This window comes from Eleutherodactylus coqui, chromosome 7, assembly GCF_035609145.1.
Source record: "Eleutherodactylus coqui strain aEleCoq1 chromosome 7, aEleCoq1.hap1, whole genome shotgun sequence".
NCBI classification, from domain to species: domain Eukaryota; kingdom Metazoa; phylum Chordata; class Amphibia; order Anura; family Eleutherodactylidae; genus Eleutherodactylus; species Eleutherodactylus coqui.
This window is the reverse complement of record NC_089843.1, coordinates 48,031,730-48,056,876: the sequence shown is the minus strand read 5'-3', so window position 1 is coordinate 48,056,876 and position 25,147 is coordinate 48,031,730. Positions and strand designations below refer to the sequence as shown.

Sequence of the window (25,147 nt, the reverse complement as noted above, 5' to 3'; positions counted from 1 at the left end):
TTACCCCGCTGAAACGCGTAGCAACTGAAGCAATAAATAATTTAAATTTATCCCGTGGACTGTGTGTCCCTCAATGTTCCTGGACCCCACGAGCGCTAGGGTAATTTTTCTTGGAGTACGAAGGTGATATGTGCATAGCCCGTTCACGGCTGTAATCCCATTGACGCTCTCCAGAGATTGGATCCGGGACTCCAGGAACGTTATAAGCCTGCTTGGATACAGAGTGCCGGTGGACCTTCTAGGTAGGAGGTCCGGCCGAGCACCAGTTGAGTGCTAAAAGTATCTCACATTTTTGAAATTTGTTTTGAGTGAACAGGCGCTGATTTCTGTTTTTCTATTTTTTTACAAGAACGGGATGATTAGAGAAATAAAAAAAATACTTAATTAATCCACTGATAAAGATGTGAAAGTTTTATGGTCTCTGAATTAGTATTATGGTGCCTACCCACTACCGTTACATTTTCAATGAGAAATTTGCAGCGTTTTTTTTCTCCAGATGTCTATGGGACTTGTTAATGTTAAAATCACAATGCAGCAAAATCGCAATTTACCGCGAAATTGTGATTTTGCCGCATCACGATTTTAACATTAAAAGTCCCATAGACATCTGGAGAAAAAAAAACACTGCAAATTTTGCAGTGAAAAAGAACTGTAGTGGGTAGTCACCCTTAGGGGGTCACCAGGCCAGAGTGTTATCTGTGCTATAGATTTCTCATACTACTCAGTCACGCACGAATCCTCTTGAAGAATTTAGGCCTGCGTTGAAAGTGTCAAAAGTTCTAATAAGTTTTTACTCCCAAATTCTTTTATGGCTTTGTGACTTTAAATTGCCTTTTAATTTAGTGACTTTCTGTTTTTCTTTCTTTAATTGTGTGGTGGTGCAAGCTCATCCACCCTTTCAGTTTTTGTACTGTTTCCCCACTATATGGACCCCCAACAGGACATTAACTGCACAGAATCAAGTACACAACATCAGACGTGGAATATGGGAATATCCCTAAGATCTTATAGTCCTGCTGTGTGTTGGGGATTTGTATCCTGTCCATTGTCAGTACGTGTGAGCAGGTCTTACAGCTCCTTACATTACAGGGATAAGTTCCTTTTTGTGTGTCAGATGGTAATGCACTCCTGATTATAAAGTTCTTCAAATTTTGAGGTTGCCTGTAACATAGGAGGGGAGGGTCTGGGAATATGGTTTTCAGATGGTCATCCTTGTGTAGGGTATGGTGGAGGTTCTTTGCGGTTTTCCTTAGTACCTTTAGCTGTGAATTGTAGGTCACTACTAGAGGTAGACGATCGTTTTCTTCCTCCTTTGGCCTCCTGCTCCAGCAAACCATTGGCCTACGTCTGCTACATTGATGACATCATAATCATCTAGACCAACACCGAACAAGAACTAATAAAATTCCATGAGAGATTGAATGCATTTCCCCCAACCATAAACCTGACATTAAGCTACTCATATACTGAAATCAACTTTTTGGACACCACCATAAAAATTTCAAACAACTCATTACAGACATCCCTATACCGAAAACCGATTGATCGGCCCACATACCTTAGATGGGACAGTTTCCATCCTAAACACATCAAAATGTCTACAGCCAGGCCATCAGATACAACTGGATCTGCACTAACCCAACAGACCTATTTGTTGAACATCTATACCATCTTAAAAGGACATTTTTAAATCAGGGCTACCCCCGCATCTCAGTTGATGACCAAATTACCAGAGTCACCAGTATACCCAGAAATCAACTACTCCGATACACAAAGAAGGAAGGAAACACATGAAAGTCACTATATTAAAAGGCAATTTCAAGTCAGAAAGCCATGGAAGAATTCAGAAGTAAAAAGGTATAACAACCTTTGACACTTTCAACACAGGCCTAAATTCTTATTTGTCCCCCTTCCTGTGACAAATAAGATTGACATCTAGGTGTTTATCCTGCTACTGTGAAACCCTTAAATTCTTCAAGAGGATTCATGCGTGACTGGGTAGTATGAGAAATCTATAGCAGTTAACACTCTGGCCTAGTGATCCCCTAACACTAATTCAGAGACCATAAAACTTTCACATCGTCATCAGTGAATTATTTAAGTATTTTTTTTTTCTCCACTTACCGTGTTTTGGTAAAAAAAAAAAAAAATCTAAGTGCTAATTAATCACCTCCTGTTCCTGTCTTGTCATATGTATGTGTGTATATATATATGCATGCCTTTCGGATCTATTTCATTATGCCTGAGGAAGAACCCTTCGTTGGTTCGGAAGCTCGCTATAACATTGTGTATTTTTGTTTGCCATTAAAACATCATATCTACAAGATTATTTGGTTTCTCTCACTGAGAACAATCACATTTTGCTCTACTGGCTAACATGGTACCAAACGTCTTTCAGAAAAAAAAATGCACAACGTCAAAAAAAATGTATTAGAAAGTGATCAAAAAGTCATATGTACTCTGAAATAGTATGAAGAGAAACTACCGGACATCCCGCAAAAAAAAGATTTTATGCAACTATGCCAATGGAAAAATAAAAAAGTTATGGCGGCAGAAAGATATTTAATTTTTTTCATAGCAGTACAGCAACTATACAAATTTGGTAACATCATAATCCCACTGACCTTCAGAACAAAGTTATCATGTGATTTTTGCACAATGTGTACACCGTAAAAACAAGACCCCCTAAAGATGGTGGAATTTAATTTTTTTTCCATTTCACTCCACTTAGAAATGTTCTTAGTACTTTATCTGATACATTAAATAGCACCAGTGAAAAGTACAACCCGTCCCGCAAAAAATAAACCCTCAAACAGCTTTTGTCGAGGGATAAATAAAAGGGCTATGACTTTTTTAAAAGTGGGGAGGAAAAAGTGAAAATAAAAAAAGAGCTGCGTCATTAAGGGGTTAAAGTAACATTTTTAATACTCTTAATCATTTAGACTACAGATCCCATTGATCGGATGCCCCTTTATACATTACAGTATTTTACTTACCTATGGCTTTCATGAAAGGTTCAAAGTTTTCCTGGGATTGCAGCTCATAGGTCCCATTGAAAGCCATTATTAGGTTGGATGTTCCTCAACCAGAGGTAATGAGAATGTAGAGGCTCTTCAGCTTGACCAGGGCTATAAGTACCGTTTGTAATCAGCAGTGAGATGCCATACCTTGATTTATAAGTGGTTAAAGATTAACAGGATGCCTCCTACCAGTAAGAGGTATTCTCAAGCCTGCTGGTACTATGTTGGAGACTGGTCTACAACCACATAAGCTTGTTGAGTCATGTAGACCATTAACTTCCATTAGAGTTTTGTAATATTTGTTATATTATTATTTTTGCATTAACAAGCAAGTAAGAGTATTATATTGACTAGCTCAAGTCTGATCAATGGCCACCCTAGAAAAAAAAATCCCTAGAGCATTTACGAGTAGTCTCTCACATTTATTGTGTACAGTCTGTAAAGTCCAGAGACACTCACCAAAGTTAATTCTTTACCTGGGTACTCAAACAAACTTTACATGTCTGCATAAAAGTCACTTGATCATAAGTCATGTGTAATAAGCCTATTCAAGCCAAGCAAGACAGACTTGTATATCACATCATCACCATCCGAGAATTTTTCATGATCATTGAGAAGGACGGAGATACTATTAGATCGATGGGAAGGGATGATGATGGTGGGGAAATTCAAAGATTTTCCAGGCAACTTTTGATATCTCATGTTTCTGTAGTGTCGGAGTTACTGTGGCTTCACACCGGACAACTATTGCCCCAAAAATTGCTCAAATGAGTTATTTTCAGCGATAGTTGCCCCATCTAAACACGGGACCTGATGGGACTGAGAGAGAAATCGCTTATTAGTCGTCGTTAGTCATTTCATTTCAGCTCACTGAAAACGAAGCGAGTAATGAGCAACTCTGGCTCAGTGTAAACAGGCAGTCGCTCATCTTTGAACGACTGTCTGATCACAGTAAATGGAGGCGGCAGCTGGAAGACATCTTAAGCGTGCCCTGCCTCCACTTACTGAATGACTGTTGCTCTTGCGTGAAAGCAAGGAGCGATAAGTTGTTGGGACGACTGTCTGGGACTCCTGCACCCATGAAAAGTAACCCCTTACGAGAGTCACCAAGAGACTTTACTTGAGGCTTCTGGGCCACAATGCAAAATTAGGACTCTTCACCTGTTTCCCATTTATAAAACTGGTGTCTTATGTGTCAGAGGAGCCTTTGGACCTCTACTGCTATCAGTACACCCCTATAGGCAGCTATACCAAACATCGCTGGTTCTGCAGAGAATGCTTTCCATGGAACATTTTTCAGCTTCAATCCAACTTGTGTATAGAGTTTCAACTCATGACCTATAACTTTCATCCTCCCTTACAACGTGTTCTCCTTTCTGTCTATCGGACTCCTCCCGTGCTACACCTACTCAACGGACCTTGTTGCACCAGACCATAAGACTTGTTTCTTCTATCCCTTTTTGCATAACTTATTAGTATATGGCCTATAACTAAACTAAGTTCTATGTTTGAAACATGTAAGTGAGGCCTTGAACATGGGAAAAAAAAGCCCCAAAAATTGGACAAATTTTGCCTTCTCTGTTTTGGCCCACGCACAACCCGATCTGGTAAGGTACCTTTGCATAACTCTGCTGTGTCATTAAGTTGCTTTGCTGATTTCACTCTGCTTTTCATATTTGCTGTTTCTCAAACTCCTATAGATTGTAATGAAGGCAGCTAGCCATAGGACATTTATAAAGCAAGTAAAAGAAAAAAGTTTGTTTGGCTCTCCTTCTCAAGCGGGACCTCCAGCTGCCTGATACGGAGCTCAGACTTAAGCCACCAGCTTCAATAGGGCAAGCAGTATGCAAAAAAATCTGTAGCAAGAGTCGGCTCCATGTGAAGTATTCCTCTTTATTGACGTTTCTTTAATCCCTTCCCGCTCCAGGGTGTACATTTACGTCATGGGGCGTTGGGGTATGTATGAAGAGAGATCACCGTGTCCGTAAAAGTCAGATCTTTTAAAGTAGCGCATTATTTACCCTGCATAGTGACCGTTGTCCGAAATTTAAAAAAAAACGCCAGAAATGCACTTTTTTGGTCTCCCAGAAAATATGCAATAAAAAGCGATCAAAAATTCATATGTATTCTAAAATGGTACCAGCCTCAACTACAGGACGTGTCGCAAAACATGAGCCCTCGCACAACTAGGACGGTGGAAAATTAAAGACGTTATTGTGCGCGGAAGATGGCGGAAAATAATTTTTAAAAATGAAATGTCTTTGAAAAAAAAAATACAAGCATTACAGCAAAATAAAAACTATACAAGACTGGTATCGTAGTAATTGTACCGACCCATAGAATAAAGTTATCATGTAAATTTTATTGCAGTTTGTGCGCCGTAGAAACAAGACGCACTGAAAGATGGCGGAATGTAGTCTTTACTTTATTTTACTCCACTTAGAATTTAAAAAAAATTTTCAGTACATTATATGGTATGTTAAATAGCACCATTGAAAATTACAACTCGTCCTGCAAAAAACAAGCCCTTATACAGCGACATCGATGGATAAATAAAGAAGTTACGATTTTTTAAAAGTGGGGAGGGAAAAACGAAAATGGGGAAAAAAAGGGGCCGCGCCATTAAGCGGGTAATACAGAGACATCACAGCCGAAACTTGTCTGGCACTTTGGAGTTTGTCATGTCTCTGTTTTAAAAAAATGTCTATAAAGAGGATTACTTCACGTGGAGACGACTCCTGCTTAAGATTTTGTTTTTTAGAAGACCTTTATGACTGTTAACGTTTACGGTTAGGATACCACCCTGATGGTGCTCTCTGTAAAGGGGGTCCAGTGAAATTTAGAATTCTTGCTATGTTATGCAATTTTTTGTTTTTTACATTTATATGCAATGAAAAGCCAGAATCTAAGTTATCCTTTCATTACATCGGAGGCCCAGCATGCATTAGGGCGGTAAGCAGGAGGTCACGCAGGGAGTTAGCAACATGGGTATAAAAAGGTATAATGTGACTGGAGAAGGCATCTATGTTGCAGTTGCCATGCATTGCCAGAAGCTGGTATCCTCACTGGTGCACAGAGGAACAGAAGAGTAAAGATATTACCTGGTTCCGACATTGCATACCTCTCCATCTCATTTGCACATTGAAGTGTACCAGAATTTTTAGCAGGTTTTCTAAAATACACCAAGTTCTCTTACCCTTTCATTTGTTGCTGTTGCACCCAGTGTCATGCTTTTAAGTTCTGATTTTCAAGTGGTCTTTGCCATTTTTCTGTTGTTCTGCTATTTGCAGTGCACTTTTGTGGAGGGGGTGTATAGTTAGCTTAGCACTCTGCCAGTAGTTCACTGTCCTGAAGTCCTTGCCCTTAGATTCCATCACACTGTCTCTGGTCCAATAAGCAGGAAGGTAGGGTCTGAATTCCCACCCCTTTGCTTTCCCAGGACGATTCAGGCATTCAAAAACATTCTGTCCAAATGCTTAGTAAACCAATAATACACACAGACTCACAACCACATGCTGTATTAGCAGAAGAGGCAGTGGTTGTGGATTATCATGGTGTCTATAGATCTGTCAGCCTGCTGCCAGTGAAGATATATATCCCCTCCCCCTATTTCTATGGAAATGTCCATGTATCTGGTTACTACAGAAGCTTTGTACCTAAAAGGCCTCATGTCTACGGGGAAAATCAGGCCCGCTACGGATTCTCCATGTAGACTCGGTACAGGGACTCGGTACAGGGATGAGAACTGACCTGACTCTGAACTAGGAAGGTATCCATTTTGGGGTATAAATCCTTATTTTCATGTGCACTTTAGAAAAAAACCCTGTCTTTAACATGACGCATTTTGCAATTGAAAATGTGAAAAAATATATTTTTTCAAAAATTTACCAATTTTGGCGCTTTTAATAAATATGCATAAATTCTATTGGTCTGTTTTTTACCACCTAACTGAAGTACAATATGTGGCAAAAAAATGTCAGAATCCCTTGGATATGCAAGTTATTCTATGTCAAAGTGACATGTCAGATTTCCAAAATTTGGCTCCGTCACTAAGGCGCAAACAGGCTTCGTCACTAAGGGGGTTAAATAGGAGGATGATTGCAAATTACCTCCAGCTGGATGTAGAAGCCAGACACAATAACCCTGCAAATGCTGGAACAAAGTTAAGCAGACTCAGGAAGCAGGGCGACACCCATGTCTGCAAGACCTGAGAGGGTGATTTGTAGAGAAGCTGGAAGACTCCTAGCGGCAGCCACATCAAAGGTGATTTACAGTGGTAAAGCAGCAACAATTTGAATGCAAAGATATTGCAGAAATGATGAGACAAACACAAGCTTGTAGATGAGCAGAAGTAGTTTGAAAAGTTAGTGCCCCTATAACTTTCCCAGAGAAGCATGCATGGCCTTATAATTCTCTTCACACCTACTATGTGTTCTCCATATAAAGAAACTATACCCTATCCAGTCCTAATTTTTACCATTTATATACCATTGCAGCATTAGCCAGTGTGCATCTGCACTGATAATCATGCCACTGAACGGTAGCTGCACGCCCCGAATTCCGTAGCAATCTCCGTCCATAGACTTGCTAGGTTAAAAGATTTGCCTCTGCCCACAAGCAGAAATCAACTGCGTTTTTTTCGCCCGCGGGGGAGAATCACTGCATGTTTTATTCTATGTGGAAAATTGCACGGACCGCTTCCATTGCAGTCAATGGAAGTCCTCCGTTCCCAGTGAGCTCTGCCGAAGTATCGCGCGGAATTGCATCACAGTGTAGTACTCGCGGTGGATCAAGACAGGTGAGTATAGGGTCTCTGCGGGGCATCGGGTCTGATTCTGCTGCGATATTTCACAGTCGGAATCTGACCCAGCTGTGGGCATGAGGCCTAAAAGAGTGGTCATGTGTAAGCCCTGATGGAAGTTCGGAGTTCAGACCCAAGAGTCCAGAGTTCGGAGTTAGTGAGAGGAGTGAGACATGGAGGAGGCTGAAAGGTAGTCCGCTGTTCCTGCTTGGGCCTAGCCATTTGAGAGATACCACAGCCACTATCCGCAAGGGGTGTATGAGCCCGGACAAGGGAAAAGCCGTGCAAGAACCACATGCGCCCGTAGAGAGAAAGAAAACTGCCAGAGTGCGAGAAAAGCGTAAGTGACTGACAGTTGAGAGAGTGATACCGAGAGAGAGATCCAACAGGTAACTTGGACTGCGGATGTGCAATGCCCTGAGAATCCTGACTGATACAGCACTATTCTAATTGTGTTTTGCATCAAAGACTCTTATATTATTACTAGAGATGAGCGAGCACCAAAATGCTCGGGTGCTCGTTGCTCGAGTCGAACTTCCCGCAATGCTCGAGGGTTCGTTTCGAGTAACGAACCCCATTGAAGTCAATGGGTGACTTGAGCATTTTTGTATATCGCCGATGCTCGCTAAGGTTTTCATTTGTGAAAATCTGGGAAATTCAAGAAAGTGATGGGAACAACACAGAAACGGATAGGGCAGGCGAGGGGCTACATGTTGGGCTGCATCTCAAGTTCCCAGGTCCCACTATTAAGCCACAATAGCGGCAAGAGTGGGCCCCCCCCCCAACAATTTTTACTTCTGAAAAACCCTCATTAGCAATGCATACCTTAGCTAAGCACCACACTAACTCCAACAAAGCACAATCACTGCCTGCATGACACTCCGCTGCCACTTCTCCTGGGTAACATGCTGCCCAACCCCCCCGCACGACCCAGTGTCCACAGCGCACACCAAAGTGTCCCTGCGCAGCCTTCAGCTGTCCTCATGCCACACGCTGGCCTCATAGCCACACCACCCTCATGTCTATTTATAAGTGCGTCTGCCATGAGGAACCGGAGGCACACACTGCAGATGGTTGGCAGGGCCAGGCAGCAACCCTCTTTAAAAGGGGCGGGGCGATAGCCCACAATGCTGTACAGAAGCAATGAGAACTCCAATCCTGTGCCACCTCCATCAGGAGCTGCAAACGTGGGCATAGCAATGGGGAATCCACGTGCCACACAGTATTCATTCTGTAAAGGTGTTGCATAGCTCAATCCACACTGCAAGGGGAAAGCCGTCAGCGCTCTGCCCTCTACCCAAGTCTGTCAGTGCCTTTGTGCCAGACAGGTCAAACACCGCGATGGGAACTAAGTTTGCACCAACAGCATTGGTGGGTCCTAGGAAGCCCAAGACATGAACAAAAAATTGATCTGAGCAGCCAAACATGGCAGACTTGCACCGCACCCACGACATAGGCCTCGGCCCACAGCTTCAGCAATCCTAGGCAGGAAGCGGACTTTCACTGCACCCAGGACATAAGCCTCTGCACAAACCCTCAGCAATCGCGTGCCTACAGCGGACTCCAATGCTAGCGTAGCTGTGCACGTCTCATTAGCGCTGTATTGCTCCTGTAGTTTGTCCAAATGCAGTGCCCCGGATAGTAGAGCTAACATCAGATTAAATACAGGTGGGCTTCGGCCCACACTGCATGCCCCAGTCTGACCGGGGTTTTTAATACATAGACACAGGCAGGTACAAATCCCTAATGTGAAGTCCGTGTGGACCCAAAGCATGGGTGGCTCCCTGGAACCCACCGGCGGTACATAAACAAATCCCATTGCAGTGCCCTGGACAGCAGAGCTAACGTCAGATTAAATACAGGTGGGCTTTGGCCCACACTGCATGCCCCAGTCAGACTGCGGTTCTTTATAAGTAGACACAGGCAGGTACAACTCCGTGTGGACCGACAGCATGGGTGGGTCCCAGGAAGCCACCGGCGTTACATAAATAAATCCCATTGCATTGCCCAGCACAGCTGAGGTAACGTCAGATTAAATGCAGGTGGGCTTCGGCCCACACTGCATGCCCCAGTCTGACCGGGGTTTTCAATACATAGACACTGGCAGGTACAAATCCGTAATGTGAAGTCCCTGTGGACCCATAGCATGGGTGGCTCCCTGGAACCCATCGGCGGTACATAAATGTATCCCATTGCAGTGCCCTGCACTAACGTCAGATACAATACAGGCGGGCTTCGACCCACAGTGCATGCCCCAGTCAGACTAGTAATATGTACCTTCAATACAAAAGAATAAAGTGGCGAGCAGCGCCAGAGATGGTTGCTTGTTATTTAAAATGCATCAATGCTTCTTTATTGCATTAAAAAATTCCAGTAGCGCACAACGTTTCAACCCAGCAAGGGTCTTTCTCAAGTGCATAAAAGTTTTATGCACTTGAGAAAGACCCTTGCTGGGTTGAAACGTTGTGCGCTACTGGAATTTTTTAATGCAATAAAGAAGCATTGATGCATTTTAAATAACAAGCAACCATCTCTGGCGCTGCTCGCCACTTTATTCTTTTGTATTGATGGTCTTTGAGGGCCCAAGGGAGTCGGGTCCTCCTACGTGAGCTTTTTGCGCAATTTTCTTTGCTACCTCCCGCTTTTGCGGTTGAATCCAGCGGAGTGCTGCCGCGACTTTGATGATTGGATGACTAGTAATATGTACCTTAACAGTAACCGCGTTGGTGGGAATGTGGTGGCGACTGCGGACCTAGTAGCGCGGTTTTATTTAGTTGGTTTTCGGAATGTGGCCAGGATTAAGTGGGCCGTGGCGGGGGGATGGTGGGGGGGCTCTCTTGTTGTGTCGTTAAAGGTGAAATTCTTGGACTGCCGCCACCAGACGGACCGATGCAAAGGTATTTGCCAAGAATGTTTTCATTGTTGGAGGAGGAGGGGGATGTTTTTGAGGCACTACGTGTCCTCTCCACGTGTCCGTGGTTATATGCACCTTAACAGTAACCGCGTTGGTGGCAAATGGCCTCGCCGCCATCATGTCTTTGGGAAGCCTCTGTTTCCACACTCCAGTGACATAGCATTAGCAGCGGTATGGGCAGAGCCCAGAATTAGTAACATTTCAGCGGTAGCATTAGGGACAGGCCCCAGTAACATATCACTAGCAGCATTATAGGGGGAGCACAGTATTAGTTCCATTTCAGTAGTAGTAGCACTCAAGACAGGCCCCAGTAACAATTCCAAAGCAGCAGTATAGGGGGAGCACAGTCTTAGTTCCATTTCAGTAGTAGTAGCAGTCAAGATAGGCCACAGTAACATTCCCGTTGCAGTAGTTTAGGGAGATAACAGTCTCTGGCACATTTCAGTAGTTGCAGTATAGATAAGGCCCCAGTTACATTTATGTAGCAAAAGTGTAGGCCAAGCCCACACACCTTGCTGTACCATGAGTGCAGGCGAAGCCCTTAAAAATTACTAGGATTACACTGTAGGCGAGGGCCCCAAAAAATTGGTGTACCAACAGTACTAATGTACCTCAGAAAAATTGCCCATGCCCAACCAACAGGGCAGGTGAAACCCATTAATCGCTTTGGTTACTGTGGCTTAATTTGTAACTAGGCCTGGAGGCAGCCCAGTTAAAATAAAAATTGGTTCAGGTGCAAGTTTCAACGCTTTAATGAGAATTGAAACGTATAAACATTGTTTACAAAAGTAATATGACTGAGCCTTGTGGGCCTAAGAACAATTGCCCGTTCGGCGTGATTACGTGAGGTTTCAGGAGGAGGAGCAGGAGGAGGAGGATGAAAATAATACACAGATTGATGAAGCTAAAAGGTCCCCGTTTTTGATGGTGATAGAGAACGATGCTTACATCCGCGGGTGCAGCCTACGTATTGCTTAGGTATTGCTGCTGTCCGCTGGTGGAGAAGAGAAGTCTGGGGAAATCCAGACTTTGTTCATCTTGATGAGTGTAAGCCTGTCGGCACTATCGGTTGACAGGCGGCTATGCTTATCCGTGATGATTCCCCCAGCCGCACTAAACACCCTCTGTGACAAGACGCTAGCCGCAGGACAAGCAAGCACCTCCAGGGCATACAGCACGAGTTCAGGCCACGTGTCCAGTTTCGACACCCAGTAGTTGTAGGGAGCAGAGGCGTCACAGAGGACGGTCGTGCGATCGGCTATGTACTCCCTCACCATCCTTTTACAGTGCTCCCGCCGACTCAGCCTTGACTGGGGAGCAGTGACACAGTCTTGCTGGGGAGCCATAAAGCTGTCAAAGGCCTTGGAGAGTGTTCCCCTGCCTGTGCTGTACATGCTGCCTGATCTCCGCGCCTCCCTGCTACCTGGCCCTCGGAACTGTGCCTTCTGCCACTAGCGCTGTCGGATAGGAATTTTACCATCAGTTTTTCCGCCAGGGTCCTGTGGTATAGCATCACTCTCGAACCCCTTTCCTCTTCGGGTATGAGAGCGGAAAGGTTCTCCTTATACCGTGGGTCGAGCAGTGTGTACACCCAGTAATCCGTAGTGGCCAGAATGCGTGTAATGCGAGGGTCACGAGAAAGGCATCCTAACATGAAGTCAGCCATGTGTGCCAGGGTACCTGTATGCAGCACATGGCTGTCCTCACTAGGAAGATCACTTTCAGGATCCTCCTCCTCTTCCTCCTCCTCCTCAGGCCATACATGCTGACAGGATGACAGGCAAGCAGCATGGGTACCCTCAGCAGTGGGCCAAGCCGTCTCTTCCCCCTCCTCCTCATGCTCCTCCCCCTTCTCCTCCTCCTCCTCCTCCTCAACGCGCTGAGATATAGACATGAGGGTGCTCTGACTATCCAGCGACATACTGTCTTCCCCCGCCTCCGTTTCCGAGTGCAAAGCATCTGCCTTTATGCTTTGCAGGGAACTTCTCAAGAGGCATAGCAGAGGAATGGTGACGCTAATGATTGCAGCATCGCCGCTCACCATCTGGGTAGACTCCTCAAAGTTTCCTAGGACCTGGCAGATGTCTGCCAACCAGGCCCACTCTTCTGTAAAGAATTGAGGAGGCTGACTCCCACTACGCCGCCCATGTTGGAGTTGGTATTCCACTATAGCTCTACGCTGCTTATAGAGCCTGGCCAACATGTGGAGCATAGAGTTCCACCGTGTGGGCACGTCGCACAGCAGTCGGTGCACTGGCAGATTAAACCGATGTTGCAGGGTCCGCAGGGTGGCAGCATCCGTGTTGGACTTGCGGAAATGTGCGCAGAGCCGGCGTACCTTTCCGAGCAGGTCTGACAAGCGTGGGTAGCTTTTCAGAAACCGCTGAACCACCAAATTAAAGACATGGGCCAGGCATGGCACGTGCGTGAGGCTGCCGAGCTGCAGAGCCTCCACCAGATTATGGCCGTTGTCACACACGACCATGCCTGGTTGGAGGCTCAGCAGCGAAAGCCAGCTGTCGGTCTACTCTGTCAGACCCTGCAGCAGTTCATGGGCCGTGTGCCTCTTCTCTCCTAAGCTGAGTAGTTTCAGCACGGCCTGCTGACACTTGCCCACCGCTGTGCTGCCACGCCGCGCGACACCGACTGCTGGCGACGTGCTGCTACTGACACATCTTGATTGCGAGACAGAGGTTGCGTAGGAGGAGGGTGGTTTAGTGGAGGAAGCATACACCGCCGCAGATACCAGCACCGAGCTGGGGCCCGCAATTCTGGGGATGGGTAGGACGTCAGCGGTCCCAGGCTCTGACTCGGTCCCAGCCTCCACTAAATTCACCCAATGTGCCGTCAGGGAGATATAGTGGTCCTGCCCGCCTGTGCGTGTCCACGTGTCCATTGTTAAGTGGACCTTGGCAGTAACCGCGTTGGTGAGGGTGCGTACAATGTTGCGGAAGACGTGGTCGTGCAGGGCTGGGATGGCACATCGGGAAAAATAGTGGCGACTGGGAACCGAGTAGCGCGGGGCCGCCGCCGCCATCATGTTTTTGAAAGCCTCCGTTTCCACAAGCCTATACGGCAGCATCTCCAGGCTGATCAATTTGGCTATGTGCACGTTTAACGCTTGAGCATGCGGGTGCGTGGCCGTGTACTTGCGCTTGCGCTCAAAGAGTTGCGCTAGCGACGGCTGGACGCTGCGCTGAGAGACATTGCTGGATGGGGCCGAGGACAGCGGAGGTGAGCGTGTGGCTGCAGGCTGGGAGACGGTCGTGCCTGTGTCCTGAGAGGGGGGTTGGATCTCAGTGGCAGGTTGGGGCACAGGGGGAGAGGCAGTGGTACAAACCGGAGGCGGTGAACGGCCTTCGTCCCACCTTCTGGGGTGCTTGGCCATCATATGCCTGTGCATGCTGGTGGTGCTGAGGCTGGTGGTGGTGGCTCCCCAGCTGATCTTGGCGCGACAAACCTTGCACACCACAGTTCGTTGGTCGTCTGCACTCTCAGTGAAAAACTGCCAGACCTTTGAGCACCTCGGCCTCTGCATGGTGGCATGGCATGAGGGGGCGCTTTGGGAAACAGCTGGTGGATTATTCGTTCTGGCCCTGCCTCTACCCCTGGCCACCGCACTGCCTCTTCCAACCTGCCCTGCTGTTGCACTTGCCTCCCCCTCTGAAGACCTGTCCTCAGTAGGCTTAGCAAACCAGGTGGGGTCAGTCACCTCATCGTCCAGCTGCTCTTCCTCCGAATCCTCTGTGAGCTCCTCCCTCGGACTTACTGAAATTACTACTAACTCACTGATAGACAACTGTGTCTCATCGTCATCGTCCTCCTCACCCACTGAAAGCTCTTGAGACAGTTGCCGGAAGTCCCCAGCCTCATCCCCCGGACCCCGGGAACTTTCCAAAGGTTGGGCATCGGTCACGACAAACTCCTCCGGTGGGAGAGGAACCATTGCTGCCCAATCTGGGAAGGGGTCTGAGAACAGTTCCTGGGAGTCTGCCTGCTCCTCAGAATGTGTCATTTTCATGGAGTGAGGAGGCTGGGAGGAAGGAGGAGCAGCAGCCAGAGGATTCAGAGTTGCAGCTGTGGACGGCGTAGAAGACTAGGTGGTCGATAGATTGCTGGATGCACTTTCTGCCATCCACGACAGGACCTGCTCACACTGCTCAGTTTCTAATAAAGGTCTACCACGTGGACCCATTAATTGTGAGATGAATCTGGGGACCCCAGAAACTTGCCTCTCTCCTAATCCCGCAGCAGTCGGCTGCGATACACCTGGACCAGGAGCTCGGCCTGTGCCCACACCCTGACTTGGGCTTCCACGTCCTTGCCCCCGTCCACGTCCTCTAGGCCTACCCCTGCCCCTCAGCATGGTGTATTACGAGTAGAGCAGAAACAGAACGCTGTAATTAAATGTGCCGCTTATTGGCCTGTGGTTGGAGGCTGACTTTGCTTACGGAACGCACAGCAGAGCCAGGATCAATTATGCGCAAGCCTGTAGTGAGACCTAGGTGCGTATGACTGAGCTACTGGAATTCACAGCGCAGAACCAGTCAAGTGGCCAAAGGCCAGTGGTAGGCCTTAAGTATTTTGCTTCTATTTTTTTAAATGGTGAGGTGAAAAACCAGACAGACACTGTATGCAGCGTATATTATGTATACGGTTTCCCTCTGGCGGGATGCCGGCGGTCATGTAACGGACACAGCAGAGCCAGGAAACAATTATGCGCAAGCCTGCTGTAATGCTTAGCTGGGTATTAATTAGCGACTACTACCCCCAGCAGACACGCAGTAAACTGAAGACGGTCACAGGCAGCCCAAATATAGTATTTTTCCCCAATTTTTTTGAAAAAGCCCACTGCCTATATAGCCTGTATACCTCTTTCCCTGCACCACTGTCCTTGCCTCACCAGTACTGCCCCTATACTTTGTAAAATGACTGCAGACTGAGGACGCTATGGTCAAAATATACAAAATATACAAAAAAAAAAAATTGTGCAACACTGCTAAAAGCAGCCTCAACAGTACTGCACATGGTCAGATGTGGCCCTAAGAAGGACCGTTGGGGTTCTTGAAGACGAATATAACACCTAACACTCTCCCTATAGCAGCTGCAGCAAGACAGCACTTTCCCTGATCTCTGTCAGTGTGCATCTGTGGTGAGCCGCGGGCGGGGCAGATTTAAATACTCCGGTGTCATCTGATCTCCCCAGCCACTCACTGCAGGAGGGTGGGATAGGGCTGGAATGTCACAGGAGGAAGTTGTAATGCCTTCCCTGTGCTTCTATTGGCCAGAAAAGCGCGCACATTTCTCAGGGAAGGAAGTGTAATGGAGTCGAGCACCGCGTGGTGCTTGTCTCGAGTAACGAGCATCTCGAACACCCTAATACTCGAACGAGCATCAAGCTCGGATGAGTATGCTCGCTCATCTCTAATTATTACCTAAAAAGAGTTAAGTAAGGCCTAATGCCCACGGCCATGATGGACTCTGCCATCGGAAAACCGCAACAGATTCTGTCACGGCGCCCCCCCAAAGACCCCATACTTACCTCCCGGATCCACTGTGTGAGTCCCGCATGATGTGTCGGCATGCATGCGCAGTACAGCACATGACGCGCCAGTAGTGTCATATGACGCGGCCAGTGGGGAAGCGTGTTCAAGCTATACTTCGACTGTGCTACAGCGGCAGTATAGCGTGATTGCCGGCTTCCATTAACTACAATGGAAACCGGACGCACGTATTTCCCCGGCAAATGGGAAATGCTGCAGGTTATTTCATGCTGTGGAATCCAGCGGTGGAATTCCGCAGAATGATCATTGCACTATTAGGTTCAAACGGGCAGACCCAACGTTCCTGGTTCTTGTCCAGAAAAGACACTTTATATGTGTGGACAACTTTATTCTATGGGATTACATCCGAGAGATCCACCACAGAGGATGGAACGTTGGCATCACGAGTGACTAACAGGATTTCAGGTAACCACAGTTACTATTTGGGATCTCCCCCTGTTGGTAATGAGGTCAGGTCCTCAGCTAGCCTTAGGGAGAAGACTGTAGAGCCCCATGAAAAGGTTTTCCCTCTACCCCGCTGTCTCCTCGGCTGAGGGCCTGCTGCTCGGATGCTGCACTAACTTGGCCTGTCCTTTACTTTACCATCTCCACTGTCACCACCGACATGACCCTTACCCCTTGATTTCTTCATGTGTCCCTTTTTATGTCCCTTTTTTTGTTTCAATTTTTAGGGTAGTTTTATGTAACTTATCAGCTAACTTTTTTAGTTCTCAGAAAACCACTGCTAGCTGCGTAAGGCTTGAAAATAACTTTGCAGTGGCTGGACTGGTGACTTTGAACGACGTCTGACGCTGCTAACACGCACTGTATGTATTTGCTGTTTCCCTGTTTGGTTTTCTTTTTGTTTTAACAAAAGAAAGAACCAACAGAATAAGCTGCAATCCCTGGGAGGCATGATATGTAAGAACTCAAGGCCACTGGGTTTAGTTTGTATCCTTGAGAGCTGTCCCTGTTTGGCACAGCACAATTGAATTCCCCAAGCGCCACTGCTAGCTGTGTAAGGTAGTTGCACCTGTAAAATGACCGCTGGTTACACAGCTCCCATGTTATATATGGCTAGGTCATGTGATGCAGGTGTCCAATGAAAGTAAGCTTGGTTCTGGTGCTGTATTTATACAGTGAACTGTTCTGGTGTTAATGATAACAATATTATATATTGGAGTATTGTAATTGTTTCAGTGGATTATTAGTTTAGGGATACTTTGCTGTGGCGTGCTACATTGCAGGCATTTCGTGTTTACTACTTAGTTTCTCCTGCAGTGGAATTGAACACTTTCTGCCAGGTTCCTACACAGATAACTGAGGTTTTTTTTTAGGTTTTTCCACAATAAAAGAAAAGTTTGGAAGTTCATTTTTATCACAATGTTGCATTCCAAACCCCATGCACGGAGCTCTGAGAGGGTTTGTTTGTGTGTGACGAGCTGTGGTTTTTATTGATACCATTTCAGGTTACACACAGCTTTTTTGATCAGTTTTATTCTCAAAAAAGGCAAAATAAACATTTTTTACACACACTGGATCAAGAGCACAGGCTGCTGCGTTTGTGCTTCCAGTTTTAGAAACTCAATATAAATGGATTTTTCGTTAATGCATTGTACTTAGTGGCAGATGGGTGGAACTAGAAGACACTTATTTTTGGTGGACCAATGGCTCAGTGGTAAGCACTGTTGTCTTACAATTCTGGGGTCAAATCTTATTAAGGACAGCATCAAGTTTGAAAAACTCAATACAGACATTACCTTTGGTCAGATTTGAACCTACACCTCCAGCCCTGTAAGGCAGCAGTACTAATGACTGAGCCACCATGCTTGAGAAGAAAACCAATGAGAACATACAACCTTCCTGCTGATATGGTCCATAATGAGATGTGAACCAACGTTACAAGGTGTGGTGCCTCAGTTGTTAGCACTGCCGAAACTGTAGGATCAGATCTGACCAAGGGTGATCGTTGTAGCGAGGCTTTCAAAATTGATAAGGTTGTCCTTGGGGAGATTTGAACCCAGGACTTGAGCATTGTAAGACAATAGTGCTAACTACTGAGCCACATTCGTTGAAGAGGAACCACTGAAAAGCAGGAGTCCAGTTCAGCCACCTACCAGTAAGTACAATGCAACAAGACCAAAAAAAATTATTGAGTTTGAAACTGAAAATGAAAGCGGAGTAGTCTGGACTATTGATCCAGCAAAAAAAAAAACAGAATGAAGACAGAAAAACACAGAAACAGATTGAAGTGGAAGGTTTTCTGCTTCAACACATTTCTACGGGCTTGAAAATGGAAACTGCTTTGCTGTTCTCACGACGGATCAGCAAATACAAGTGTGAAAAGGCCTTTATTTCTCGGTTCTAAAATAAATCCAGTCCATTTTGGTTACTCCGTCTGCTGCATCATATCCTGCATTGATATCTGACCACCCATAACATATGATGAGGATATTATCTATTAAACACAAGCCCAGTTTTTCCTTTTTTGCATTAGTTTATTTTACACAAGAAGAGTAATACAGACGTCTTATCTATTCCGCCTTCTCAGCTCATTCTCTTGCTCACACTTATGTAGATGATGTTTCCCTTAGTGATAGTCTAAGGGATAAAAACACAATCAGGGAAGTTATTACATATGTAGCCATGTTATAATATGTGATTGCCTATAGTCGCTCATAAAGTATTATGGAGCAGAGCTGGATTGGTTACACAGCTGCTACTTTTGTACATGGTTTCTGTAAATTATCCAAGAGCTTTGAAAAGGTCCCTGTGACCCAGGACAACTGTTGGCGCATGAGCACCCGGCAGCCGCCCCACCGACTATCACTCCTTTGCTTTTACACAGGAGTTATAGTCATTCCATGAATGGAGGGCAAGCGCGCCGGTGGTCTCTTCTGGCCGCCTGCCTCCATTCACTGCAGTCGCTCCTAGATGAGCTGCCTGTTCACACGGGCCGACAGTTAGCTTTGTATTCAAAAACAAAGCAACTGACAGTTGAGCGATTTGTCACTCGGTGCCCTGTGACAGTCGCTTGTACACGGGACGACTGTCGACCGAATTCGCCATTTCCAGTAATAATTCAGGCAACAATCAGGTTACATTCACATGGGCAATGCGCTATTGGGGTGTTTTTCATGCATTTTACATACAGATATGAGGAGTTTGATTCAAAAACGCATTGCTTCTGTAAAATTGTGATTCTCCGATGTGAGTTTCAAACACACTAACAGATCACAAGCGTTTCTCATTGATTTCAGTGGGAAACATTGCATCGCATTCGTATGCACATTGCACAGCATGAGAATGTCATGCAAGGTCTTTAAGGTCCTATGTAGAGATGAGCGAACGTACTCGTCCGAGCTTGATACTCGTTCGAGTATTAGCGTGTTCGAGATGCTCGTTACTCGTGACGAGTACCACGCGATGTTCGGGTTACTTTCACTTTCATCTCTTGTCAGGGTAATATTCTAAGTACAGCACCAATCAGGCCCACCCCACTTGCCCCGCTGCCGGCCGCAAAGAAAGAAACACCACACAGAGGTCTGGTATCATTCCTCACACGGGACATGACTGCGCTTCGCCGTGCTTTATTACAGATTACATGAGATCTTATACTCTTTGTCTCATCACCAGGAATGGGTGATGGGCTTATAACCATATATGGGAAGTCCGGATTTCCGGCCTGAGACAGTGAAAACAGTCGTTATCTTGCTACGGCGCCTCTGGCTTATGTACAGAAAATCACGTATTCAATTAACTCCAGTGCAAAGAATCACCCACTTAATTCTAAGAAAACGGCCAAGCATGCATTCTCCATATATGGGAAGTCCGGATTTCCGGCCTGAGACACTGAAAATCATATAAAGGTCATTATCTTGATACTGGCGCCTCCGGGAAAACAGCCAAGTACACTCGCCCTTCGTGTCTGGTTCGGTATCATCTCTGAATTTCTAGAAACATCTCTCTCAGCCTTGCAAAGCCTTGGAATATCTGGTATAAGGCGACGTATTAAGTTTTTTCATAGAGTTAGTACAAATGAGAATAAAGTTAGTATACATAAAAAGAAAGGCACATAACTATATCTATGTAAATGTATATATTCCAGTGTTTTCTTTTCTACCTACAAGGGTATATATATATATATATATATATATATATATATATATATATATATATATATATATATATATACATATATATCCTTCTCAAACCCCCCTAAAAAACTTAATATGGAGATCAAGTACCAGGCCTCGCACTCTTCCTCGGTCGTCTCTCCCTTGCGTCAGGGTTTCTCCACTGCCCGTAAGTCCCTACTCCTAAAAGGCAGGGATCCCTACCTCACCTCAGAAGGAGGCCATGGATTCCCTGGGCTTATTTCCGGGCATCCATACCCTCTATCTGTACGAGTTAACACCCCACAGGGTGACCTCGCCGGAACCTAAGGTCTTCTGCACTTTCCCTAGGCAAATGGGAAGTCCACTGACAGTCCATCTTATGAGACTGAGGCGGCACAGTACTAGTACATTTCTCCATTCTTCTGGTAACGTATCTGGTTGGCATTATCGGAACTGGCTCTTCATTTTTTTTCAAACAAGGGAAACGTTGGTCACATTATCCAGTCCCTTACTCATACTCTTTTTGATCAAAGGGATAATACACATACAGGAAATTACATACCCCCACCTCTTTCTGCTAAAATCATATCCAGGGCCACTCTATTTTGGAACGCGATGGATGCAGTGGGCCCTAACTGGTCAGCTAACCCTTTCAAAGCATCTCTGGTGTAGTTTACAAACCTCTGCTGATTGTAATAGATATAATTCATCCAATCTACATTATTATTAACAGTGACAAAAGCAAATAAGGACTCAAAACCTGCTTTAACCTGATCTCTAGAATTAAATTAATCTGGCACCCCCCTTGGCACTCCCCTTGGCACTCCTATTGCATCTATGTATACATGTGGATCAAAGTTACCACCTGGAGCGTCAACTTCTCTCTTAGCACGATGCGGTGTTGGATTGTCACCCTCAGTGTAGTCTCCATATTGCACATTTGATTGTATTAATTTGTTCTGAAACAGGGGGCTAGTGTACAGTAGTCAAAGGTGTGTGTTAGAGGAATTGTACCACATTATAGCATGTAAAGGATATGCAGGATCATTAGTTTTTGCAGTGCGAAGTGTGGATCCAAGTGGGCTTTCCTTCGAGCTTGTCTGCAGTTGGGGTGGTGAACAACATCTGGTAAGGACCTTTAAACCGGGTCTCTCTCTCAAACTCTTTCACATAGACCCTGTCACCTGGTTTCAGATAGTGACACTCACCTGTAGGACCTGGGAGAAAAGCAGAGACTGCAGAATGCATTACTAACAATTCCTTGGAGAGACCTATGACAAAATTAACAAGAAAATCATTCCCCAAACTCAGCTACTGTGGCATGTATCCTCCGGAGAAAAAGAAAAACTAATAGAAGACACTCAATTCAAAATTTACCCATTTTCTTCATTGCCTTTTGTATCTACTTTCCCACTACTCCGCGGATGGTAGGGTGTGTGAAAAGCCTGGAATATACCCAAAGCAGACATGATGTGTTGCATTATTTCACCTGTGAAGTGTATACCTTTGTTTGACTCAATCACTTCCGGTACCCCATATCTGCAGATTACCTCATTCATGAGCTTCCGTGCAGTTACCTGCTTATTTACTTTGGTAACAGAGTAGGTCTCCAACCTGAAAAACATCAACAACAACAACAAGCACATATTCATGCTTCCCAACAAGTGGGAGCTGAGTGTAGCCAATTTGCAATCCCTGAAATGGGTAGAGTGGTCTAGGCAAGCGTTATGTGGCAAATTTACTTCTGCCCTGTTGCTTTACGGCAAAGATCATGCAAAATTGGACAAATGATGCAGCAGCTACAGAAAACCCAGGAGCCACCCGTCCTCGTTCAAGCGTCGACATCATTGCTGCTTTGAGAGGTGCGTCTTTCTGTGCATCAGCTGGGCCATCATTGAGCACAGGGACCGTCGTGGGCAAGTGCTGTTGACTGTTCACCATATGCCGTCCCTTTTTAGTCCATTTTTCCTTTTCTTCCTTGCTGGCTTGTAACTGTAAAGTCTTTAGCATATCAAAGTCCAAAGTTTAGTCAAAGTCCAAGTTTTTATCAAAGTCCAAGTTTTTATCAAAGTCCAAGTTTTTATCAAAGTCCAAGTTTTTATCAAAGTCCAAGTTCATATCAAAGTCCAAGGTTTAGTCAAAGTCCAAAGTTATTGTCAAATTCTTCTTCTCTTCTTTTCTTCCATGGCTTCAGGGCCGCTGCTTTTGCTGTGTGGCCTGTGATGGCATTGCCTCTTGTTTCTCCGGTGTAGGAATTGGTGTGAGCTTTCCACCTTGTCAGGTAGAAGTAGGGCCCCCATGAGAATCTGCACCGTTGCATCATTCTTAATTGGCTGTCCTGCTGAGGTAAAAAACTGTCTGGCCCTCCATGTTGGGCCGTAATCATGAGCTATGCCAAATGCATACCGGGAGTCAGTGTAAATGTTTGCCGTCTTACCTTCCTCCACTCTACACGCCTCCGTGAGTGCTTTTAATTCCGCTTCTTGTACTGCGACATGCGGAGACATTCTGCTTTTAGGACATCTTGTTGTGTGACCACTGCATATCCAGTGTGGAGTCGTCAATCACCCTGGAACCATCTATAAAAAAACAACTCAAAATATGCATTGTTAACAAGGGCTTTCAGTAACTTTTTTTTTTAAACTTAAATTTTCTTGTTGCATCAATGATAGACAATCAGGCTGGTATTATATTTCAAAAAGATCAGAACCTTGTTGCAAAAAATTTAAAAATGGCTTGCAAAAAAATTTTAAAAATGGCTGACTTGCAATACCTAAATCACCTGTGCCTTCTCCTCCCCCCCTTTGAACCCGGGTACGCAATTGGAAGAATAGTAGCCGGGTTCAAGGTAGTACAACATTGTAAAAAGATTTGATGGATGCAGATAAGGCCTGTAAGATGTTAGCACCTATAACAGAAACATGAGTTACACCGGGGCAGAATAATCTACAAACACCTATTAATATTTGAAATGTGATATTCCTTTAAGTGAATTCATTATTAGTCTGTTCCTGCCTGCAATGTCTTATCAAATTTGAGACAGGAGAAAAAAAAAACAAAAAAAACTTTTACTAGCTGCTCAAGCACCTCACCCCTCCCTTGTGGACAAGAGGGATGAAACATTACGTACTATTACATCTTCTAGCTCCACCCCTTCGATATTGGCTCCGTGCGTCTTTCTTCCAGCTCATTTCAGCTTAACAGTCTACACGTCCACATCTCAACCAAGCAAAGTCCCATGCATGGGGAGGACTTTTATCCCCAGTCAATACCTGCATCACACACTCACCACAGCCCGAACACGGGTCACTAACTCATCCATCCATGCTCTCAAGTCTGCTCCGTCACCCCCCATTGAAGGTGTACCAGTACATGCAGATGCACAGACAAAAAAAAAGTTTGACAAACATACATACATCAGTTGAAAAACATTGGAGGTGAGTGCTATTTTTGACAAATTATGGGAAAAAGTTTGCTGAGACATTCTATATTTCTTATTTACTGAAGCTATTATATGCTGTATTAAACGCTGAAGTATTTTAGAATACGTGGATATTTTTCAGCCCCCCTTGTCTTTCTTTCTCTGTATTTGACCCTGAACAAAAAGTGAAGTCTGAAAGCCCCCACCTTTTCAAAACATGTCTTATCTCTCTACGAATATGAAACACAGACTGAATTGTTATAGCTTAACTATTCCCTGCATTTGAACTCATAAATACAGCGCAACATGTTCTTCATTTTCAACCCCTGTATAAGTAAGAATATACCTTAGAAATTGCTATATTTCCTGCCTACTAAGACAGTATAATTAATTAAATTCATTTCAAGCCTTCATTCCTTTACAGCAAGCAAAGATATTATCCAGCGTTATTATTGCATTTTCTCTGCTTTCGTTATCTCTTGACCTTGAAGACTGCAGCTACATGTCAACAAGCCTTCTCATCTAAAAGTAAGCTCAGTTAACTATTTGCACATACAGTATATATATATATATATATATATATACACACATATATATCCATATCTATTATCTATCTTGTATTATACACATTTTCTTCTCTCTGCCAACAAATCACATGCATTGTAACTTTCTTCTCGACTTGCTTGTTCCTCATACTTCTCTCCCCTACCTAACTGCCAATATAACCTTCAATAGACACTCTCCTGACGCCCTCTTGATCACTTACTGTACTTTTCAACATTTCACTTACGGATACTTTCTTAAACAAATAATGTGTACATACTTAACTTTCTCTGACTGTCTCTCTCTCTCCTCCTCCTCCAGCACTTTCTAGCAAACCTTGATCTTCCAAGGCACCTCTCGGTCCTAAAAACCTCCTCCCAGACACCATTTTCTTCTATGGAACCAGTCCCAAAGAGTGCATCCCTCTCCTCAGCTAAACCATCAACAACTAAACTAAACTAAAACGGAGGGTTCCTTCGTCTATGGGACCTGTCTCACAGAGTGCATCCCTCTCAGCTAAACCATTAACGACTAAATAAACTCAAACGGAGGGTTCCTTCGTCTGTGAGACCAAATGAAAAGTAAGAGAAGAGAAAAAAAATTCTGCAGATACAACAAACAACCTTCACTATTGCTAAAACACTACGGACTTCAAAGTACAAATAAACTACAGACTAGTTTCTGGGTGACTGATTGGTGCGCATATCACGGTCAGTGGTCCATGACGGCAAACCCGGAGCCCACACGAGTTACCGTGTAGAACTCTTAACCCAACCCGTCCGGTCAC

General features: G+C 45.0%; 1 protein-coding gene across 1 annotated transcript in view; it reads right to left on the bottom strand.

The window, feature by feature from the left end:
* The window catches only part of LOC136573315 (fatty acid-binding protein, liver-like), a 54,028-nt gene that overhangs the window by 9,313 nt on the left and 19,568 nt on the right, over positions 1 to 25,147 (bottom strand). Inside the window, exon 2 of the mRNA XM_066574608.1 lies at positions 2,997 to 3,167. Coding sequence (XP_066430705.1) covers positions 2,997 to 3,063 — 67 coding nt within the window. The 5' untranslated portion in view covers positions 3,064 to 3,167. The remainder of the gene's footprint in view (positions 1 to 2,996; positions 3,168 to 25,147) is intronic.